The sequence below is a fragment of the Nicotiana tabacum genome, chromosome 7, assembly GCF_000715075.1.
Source record: "Nicotiana tabacum cultivar K326 chromosome 7, ASM71507v2, whole genome shotgun sequence".
Lineage (NCBI taxonomy): Eukaryota > Viridiplantae > Streptophyta > Magnoliopsida > Solanales > Solanaceae > Nicotiana > Nicotiana tabacum.
Window position 1 is genome coordinate 160364670 of NC_134086.1, and position 8645 is coordinate 160373314.

The 8645-nt window shown below is 34.6% G+C and overlaps 1 protein-coding gene across 6 annotated transcripts; it reads left to right on the plus strand.

The window, feature by feature from the left end:
* Window positions 1–2723: 2723 nt before the first annotated feature.
* On the plus strand, window positions 2724–8164 carry LOC107764557 (protein GRAVITROPIC IN THE LIGHT 1-like). Of its 6 annotated transcripts, none has more exons than XR_012693629.1 (3): window positions 2724–2932; window positions 3344–3400; window positions 4805–4896. XR_012693629.1 is itself a non-coding variant. In XM_016583147.2 (3 exons), exon 3 carries the CDS (start codon window positions 6740–6742, stop codon window positions 8006–8008), a length of 1269 nt encoding a protein of 422 aa, XP_016438633.1. In that variant the 5' UTR covers window positions 2737–2932; window positions 3344–3400; window positions 6678–6739; the 3' UTR covers window positions 8009–8164. The 6 variants fall into 6 exon arrangements, 5 of the variants coding, with proteins under 5 accessions (XP_016438633.1, XP_016438636.1, XP_075074055.1 ...); XM_016583147.2 differs by lacking the exon at window positions 4805–4896 and adding an exon at window positions 6678–8164 and having other exon boundaries at window positions 2737–2932; XM_016583150.2 differs by lacking the exon at window positions 4805–4896 and adding an exon at window positions 6662–8164 and having other exon boundaries at window positions 2742–2932.
* The last annotated feature ends 481 nt before the right edge of the window (window positions 8165–8645 follow it).

Below are 8645 nucleotides of genomic sequence, written 5' to 3' on the forward strand. Positions count from 1 at the left end.
AATATTTTAGGGCTCTGCAATTTGATGTTTAAATCTTAAATAGAAAGAATTTTAACTTGAATTATGTTAGAGCTCCTAACAAGAACTATCATGGACTTGACAAAAATTGTTTCTCTAAATTATTTTCACGTTCAAGCTCTTCTTGGATTAAAAAAAAAAGTGAACATTCAGAAATTTATTTATAGAGTTTTAAATTCATGTCATTATCGTCCATAGCTTCCTATAGAATTCAGAGGGTGATCATTTCAGAGGCTATATAATTTGTTATCATCTCTGCCCTATTTGACCATCTCATCCTTCCTGTGAAGTCATTGAATCTAGTAGCATTTTTTAAAGTTCTTTTGACAAAATTAGTTGTGTATGTCTATCGTATGTAATAGTCGCTTTTCTACATGCTTTAGTCTGTTGCAATTGGAGAAAAATCACAAAACAAATAAGCCCTTCATTACTTATATTTTTACTTTTAAGAGTGTTATTGGCTTTAAACATAGTTTATATTAGTTGATTATATTGTATATATAACTCTGTAGGAATTACTTTTTATTGTTCTTAAATTCCTTGAATAAATTTAGGGTCAATGAAGTAAAACCTTCTTTTTTGATACTTCAAACGCACTTTGGTATGTAAACATACGAATAAATTTATAAATAAAACACGTCTTGACACGACATCCTTTATTGGTTTGATATTTTCCTAAGTTTTTCATCTTAATACAATTAGCTAATTCTTTTGTTTTATGGTTTACAAACTTTGTTGATCCTGCTACTATCAGAAGGAATGCTTTTTGAAAAAGGAAAAATGAAACAACCATTAACAGACATAATAAATCGGTAAAATCCTACTCGATTACGTAGTACACCCATAAAGAGTTGTGGACACATTTCATCGTCTCAGTCTCAGGCACAATATCCAAATTCAATGCAAAAACAAGATCTGCGATGTGATTTGTCAACTTCAAATGTGCATACAGATCTTTTTCTACCAGATTTAAATGAGCTACGACTATTACAAGGTATTTATTTAACTTAACTTTATTTCTATAATATGAATAGTTCTAAATACTAATTGCATATTATTATAACTTATTAGTAGAAATTGAGGATATCAAACTTTTGCGTTGTACAGTCTCTCTATATAGGTAATGAGGTTATAAAGTTATATACTTAATTATACCTATTAAGCTTAAAAGATTGGAAAGAAAAAGGCCTTTAAGTTTTTATAAAGTTAAAACTTTTATTTTCTGTGTTATTTTTAGTGGAGTTATCATAAGTTATGTGTGATTTGACCAAACGTGAAATGGGAAAAAACCTATGGTGCAAATAATGGTTCCTTTTGAGCTTTTCCTGTAATTTTGTTATGCTAACTCAGTACTATTTTTTCCAGATTTTTTTTCCTCAGCCCACCTTACTACTAAGTAGTTATGTATTCTTTGAATATAATTTAAGTTGAAATGTCATACATTTAAGACATTGAAATGTCATAAGCTAAAGAAAAATGGTTCAGAGCCTTTGTAATGGGTGTTATTTGGAATACTAATGGGTATGGTAAGCATTATTGTTGTTCTCCTCCTATGAAACAAATGTTTGATGCAAATTTGTTAACAATTGCTATAGACTATAACAAAGGTGAAAAATTAAATTAACTTATACTTCAACCATCTGTCCTTATTGACAATTTGAAGTAACTGTACTGCCACGTGAGATGGCTAGGTATTGATATTCAATAGATGGATATCGAGTTGTATATTTTTTTATTGTTAAATCGAAATCCTAGTATATAGTATCAAATATTATGGAAGTTGTTTCTTTGGTTCCTTGATTTAGTTAATGTTTTTGAATTATTCACAATTAAATTATTATATAGTATTTTACTGGGCGTTTATGCAATCTCATTTTTAGAAATAACTTATTATCATAAATAAGTTCTTTTACAACAATCATATTTTTATTAATATTGTCTTTATTAGTGTTCATTCATAAATACATTTGTGACTATGTTTCAAATAGATAGGATTTCTTACATCAATTGTGTTTAATTTTTTCTATTATGTCATGATTAGTATCCCATTACGAGGATAATCCAAAATATGTTTTTTTTCTTTTGGATGAGTTTTCACTTTTAATATCTTATACACGTATGCCTTATAAAATAATAGATTGTGTACCTCGGAGTCATATTTCATATGTGATTTGGATGATATTACTTCCTATGTGTACTTTCAAAGCTCCTTCATATTATTTATGTACCTTCTAATGATGTTAAAAAGTTTCCGTGTTCTAAAAGAGTTAGTGATAGAGTTATTTGAACTTATGCAATTCTGAATTGTTCATTAAAATCATGTTTTGACAAGTCGATGGCGTAAAAGATCTATATTAAATGTAAGAATGTTAAATAATAAATTTGGAATATATTATAGATAAAAAGTAATGTTGAAACATATCTTGGGGATTGGTGGTCTCTAGCAAAAAAAATTTAGACAGACAATTCAATTAAATTCATCTTTTTCTTTTTGATTTAATTCTTTTTAATACGATCAATAAATTTAGTGTGCAATATATATATGTTCCCAATATCTCTACTTTTTTTATTTAACTGATGCGGGTAAGTATACTAGTTAAGAAGAAAAAAAGAGAGATCTTATAAAATAATGTACATATTGGACAATATACTAAAAGGGTAAGTAATTGAAATATTTCTTTCTTAAAAATTAACCGGAAAGGGCATTTGTACTACAGTAATAGCAAGTGGGGCTGGTAATTATAGAAAGCACCAAATCCGGCAGGCGTGCTTCCACCGAAAGATTAAAATGAACAGACAAACAAAGATGCTTCCCAAGGTTTGAGATATTGTCGGAGAACTCCACCTCCACCACCACCACCGCTTAAACTCTGCTCTTCAATTCCGGTAACTCGTCAGCGGGATCTCCGATCAGGTACCCCTTTTTTCTCATTATAACGAACTTACTTACCTCTTTGGGGTTTTATATTATTTGTTTTCTTGAACAGAGTGACATTAGTTATCCTAGGGTTATCTTCATTTGGAAGGGGGGAAAAAGCAACCTTTTTTGTGTAACTTATAGCTTTAGGGGTTTGCCTTAATCTCTAATTGCTTTAAACAATTGGGATTTGCTTGATTTCATGATTCCATAGAAGAAGAAGCAGCAAAGGGTTGCTATGATTTTTGACCTTGTATAAACAAATGGGCTACTGGGTGTTTTTTGTTTTGTGGAAGAAATAATGTCAGTTAGATGTTTATATTACTAATCTTGCAGAATAATCACTTTTACTTAGTTATGTTTGATGTTGTTTCTATTTTTTTGTTTTTTGTTGTTGTTGTTTTGCAGTGTTAAGGTTATTATGTATGTTGGACACCTTCAGTCGTCGCTCTGTAGTTTTCTTTGGTATGTTATTCAGATTATCTCTATCTCTTTAATATGTACTATCATACTTCGTAGACTGTGTCCTGTTTACTCTAATTCTCGCGCTACTGCTGCTCCTAGAGGTGTTTCTATGTGCAATTTCCTTACTTTCTTCTTGATTTACCATAGTTTGTCCATGTATTTTGAGAATATTTGTGCTGATTCGAAGTTTATTTTGGAGCCTTCTGGCTATTCACCATAGGATCTCCTTTAGTTTTTAGGCATACCTTCCACTGGCAAGTTGATTCCTTTCTGCTATATGTAGTTTCTCTTAAGTTACATCTCCGTGTTATCTATTCTAGGTTACCTATTATCTCCATTATCTTTGTGGTTCAAATTAAGTGTCAGAGCTTTTGGTCTAATGGTGGCCAATGTGCTAGAGTCAACTTTGAGAAACAGCTTTCTATTGAGAGAGATCTTCGTAGAAACTTAAAATATTTGGGAGATTTTGATACTTTGACAAAGTATTGGTGATTTGTGATTGTAGAATGTGAAAATGCACCCTGGCAATTCTGGAAATAGAAAATGCATTCAAGACTGGTGTGAAAAGGGTGAGATGTCTTTAATCAGCTTCAAGAAATTCAGTCCATAAGAAGGCTTTTTTTTTTTTAAAACTTTACAAGTTAAGATTTTATTAAAACAGTATCAAGTTGATACTGCAAAAAATACAGAGATAATGTTGGCTTGATTACATTAAAATCCTAAGCAATCTAGCATGTCCAGCAGGTTACGTAAATTCGTAACAGGGTTTTCATCTTTCCACTAGTTTAATCAATGAAACAGCCATATTTCAGACTGCATTTCCTCCTGTTTGCCTTCAAAACACCTCTTATTTCTTTCTTCCCATATAGTCCAAGCTATGCTGGCTTGATTACATTAAGAAGGCTTTGGAAAAGCATCAAACTTTGATGAGAAGTTAAAACAGGTTCTTTTCCGACTTAAGAGTGAAAAAAGATGATTTGAATGGATTGTTGGGCCAAATGAGTAACGGCAAAAAACAACTTACAACATTCATAACAACTAGAAAAACAATGCAAGTGAATTTCTTTTCATCCATAATTCTTCTCCATACACTTATCTTATTGGAGTTGACTTTGGTGTTAGTTGTGCAAGAGTGTAGGATTTTAGAAAAACAGGTGATGTAATGGATTAGACCAACAACTACGCCTCAGTCCTATACTAGTTGCGGTTAGCTATATGTATCCTCACTGACCATGTTTCTCTATTTAAGCTTAGCTCATGTCATCATCATATCAAATAAAAAAAGAAGTGCAAAATAAGTTAAATTTGAATAAATAATATTAGTAATTGGTAATTATTATAGCAGTAGTAGTAGTAGTAATAATAATAATAATAATACCCATGGCTATATAATTTGGTGAACAGTTAAGAAGCTATTGTGTCTCCACGTATTCGAGGAGGCTTGTGCAGGGGATCACTTGTTTATAATCTTTTGAGGGGCCATTCAAGTTGATAATTTTTGGACAGTTCCAATAAAACATGGTGGGCGACAGAACTAGAAAGAAATAGGAAGAACTAGCAACACAAAGTAGGGTCAATGGGTCAATCATGACTGCGTTCACTGCCATTGATGATATTCCTTCTATTGGGAACTTGGGATGATATGAAACAGCGAGAGGAAGTTCCATTTCTCCTACCACAACAACAACAACAACAACAACAACGACCCAGTATAATCCCAAGTGGAATCTACCACATACCAGGGCATGGAATACATTCACTTTCTCTTGCCCTTCACTTGGTAAGTTGGTAGGCAATTAGTTCATGTTGCATAGATAAGTGGACAAAAAGGTGCTTGGGAGAAAGAATTCTAAAAGGAGAAGATTTCGTCCACCAAGCGGGTAGATTTTTACGAGGTAAAAGGAATATTTGTAACTGCATGCCCTACCCCTAAGACCATCTTGGTGTACATTAATAAAACTTTCTTTGTACTGATTAAGAAAAAGTTTCTTGGTCAACCCTCCGACCCCCATAAAACAAGAAGAAAAAGAAAAAGAACTTGGTATACTCTATACAATTTGGAGATGCAGCGCCAACGACAAACCTTGAAGTAAGGAGACATATCATGGTGAGTTGGTCTAGTTTATATGAAGAGCAATGAGAGGACACATGCCATATACCATTGCATTGTAGGTCTACATCACAGCTGTGGCTTGGTTTTCACTTTGTTTAATATTTCATGGGTTGTGCCAAAGACATTGGGGCAGGTGTACCGAAGATCAGTAATGATTGGAGTACAACTTGGTGGAACAACATTGTCGCATCTCTTTTGGCTAATTTGGAAGGAGAAGAATGAAAAATGTTTCAAACTGTACGTTGTATGTAAATATCTAAAGAATTAAATTACATTTCATTTATTCTTTTGGGGTAAAGGAAGAAGTGTAAGGTAGTTGGGCCAATGGGATAGGTGACGGTTGAGCACATTTGTACATTTTTTGGTTTTTTGGGGATAACTGAGAAACTCCCTTTGAGTTAGATAACTCAACCCTGGTTCAATTTGGGGTGGGGTGGGAGTGTGTGTGTGTTGGGGGTTGGGGTTGTGGGGGGTTGTGAGCCTGTCCCTCTATCGCAAGCTGACTTGAATACCAGTTTTCTTTGTTAAGTTTTCCGCACTCCAAACCATCGTGCTTGAAATTGGTGCAGCAGAAGGTGTCATCTGATTATCTTTGTTGTCGGTTACATGTATTGCCTTTTGTTGGTTTGGAGAGTTCAAGCGCAGAAACTTTTCTTGAGTTTGGTAACAAAAGATATTCTTATGGAGGCTTGGAGGAGTTGGGGTGGAATTCTTGAACTTTTATTGATTTTGGGGGTAGACAATGATGGAGGCAAATTTGTGAGTTATGACTTAAAAATTGATAAGGGATCCTTGTATTTGCTTGTTAGATACTGATGAATTTCTGCTCAGATCTGGATGCGTTAATAACATTTACTTCTCTAATTTTTCCTTTTCTGATAAGGTAAAGTATAATTACATTTACTTTTCCTTATGAGATCTTAAGGTAAAATTGCTCAGGATGGATGCTGATGGTACCAGGGATTGTTTTGTTTAGGTGTCGACAAGCTTTTGATCTTTTGCTGCTTTGTTGCTTTCCCAAGTGTACTCTACTGCTATTTGTAAAGATTTTGTTTTCGACCTTGGCAGATTTTTCTGGATGCTGCAACTGTTAGATGTTTGGAAATTCTTATTTGCCTGTTTGTGATTATTTCATGCATCTCTGACAGGGTTTAGGTTTTACAGGTTAATCACCACAATCTTTTAGGGGTCGGGCTTTGATTAATCTTATCGCATTACAAGTAGCTATGCAACCCAGTGGTGCAAAAGATACACAACTCCGCGAGAGCAACAGCCAAAAGGTCCATCCACAACCTATGGAGGAAGCCGCAAACCAAAATCCTGAAGCAGTTGAAGCTATGGTATCTAGGATTTTTACAAATATCTCATCCCTGAAGTCTGCCTACATTCAACTCCAATCTGCTCATACTCCATACGACCCGGATAAAATCCAAGCTGCCGATAAACTTGTAATTTCGGAGCTGAAGAATCTCTCTGAACTCAAGCACTTCTACAGGGAGCACAATCCCAAACCTGTGTGTGTTTCACCTCAGGACTCTCGCTTGGCTGCAGAGATCCAAGAACAGCAGAGTTTGTTGAAAACATATGAAGTTATGGTGAAGAAGTTTCAATCTGAGATTCAGAATAAGGATTCTGAGATTGGTCAGCTGCAGCAGCAGATACAAGAGGCCAGTCAGAAGCGGGTCAAATTGGAGAAAAACCTTAAGCTCAGGGGCTTGTCAGCCAAAGAATCAGAAAATGCAGTTGACGAGAATGGGCTTTACATCATGGACCTAACACCTGTGCTTTTCAGGTCAGCTGTGGAAGCTGCTTACAGGGCCATTCACGACTTCTCTAAGCCATTGATCAACATGATGAAAGCTGCTGGTTGGGATCTTGATGCTGCAGCAAACTCCATAGAGCCAGATATAGCTTATGCAAAGAGAGCTCACAAGAAGTATGCATTTGAGTCACATATCTGCCAAAGAATGTTCACCGGATTTCAGGACGAATTCTTCTCTGTGAAACATGAGAATTCAGCTGTCACCAAGGATAGTTTTTTCCACCAGTATCTTGCATTACGTGAAATGGATCCACTGGATGCTGTAGGCCAAAGTCCAGATTCCCTTTTTGGGAACTTCTGCCGCAGCAAATATATAGTGGTGGTTCATCCAAAGATGGAGGCTTCATTCTTTGGGAACGTGGATCAGCGAAACTATATTATGGGTGGCGGGCACCCAAGAACAGCTTTCTACCAGGCTTTTCTGAAACTGGCCAAGTCAATTTGGCTTTTGCATAGGTTGGCATATTCATTTGATCCTCCAGTTAGAGTATTTCAAGTCAAGAAGGGAAGTGAGTTCTCAGAGGTTTATATGGAAAGCGTTTTGAAGAATTTTATTGTAGATGAAAACGAGGAGAAGCCTAAGGTTGGTCTGATGGTTATGCCTGGTTTCTATATCGGCGGTAGTGTGATCCAGTGCCAAGTCTACCTAACCGGCGTGAAGGTTACTGAATGATATTTTGTTCTGTCTTTGTATTATGCTGATTTCTATATGTATATCGTGTGATTATACTTTATCGTGCCTTATGTTTTAGCAAATGTTGTTACATACTGGCCGTCTGATGTAAAATGTGCCTTTCAGTAATGACTAGATATAGTGGTGTTCATCGGTTGGTTTGGTATGGTTTTGAAAGATTTTCTTTTTGTATTTTCGGTATTCCATTTAGATATGTTATACCGATATCATACTAAAATAAACTCAGTATGGTTCGGTTGTTCATTTGGTTGCGTTTGTGCGGTTAGTAACTTCTCTATTACTCATTAAAGTAATATTCTATGATCTAAAAAGGTCATTCTCTTAGTAACTTCTCTATTACTCATTAAAGTAATATTCTATGATCTAAAAAGGTCATTCTCTTTAAATGTGAATGATTTTTCAGACTTGAAGATTAAATCAAGCAAAAAAAAAAAAGGACAAATTAAATCAAAACGTTAATGATATTTCATTCTAAAATTGAAGTCAAATATTTAAAACAATTTTTAGCACTCTTCGGGCTTTCAAGTCTTTGTAGCTTAGTTGCTGTAACAACCATGGATATTGAGGGATACATTGACATATTAATGCACATCGTATATTTTTTACTGTAATATCC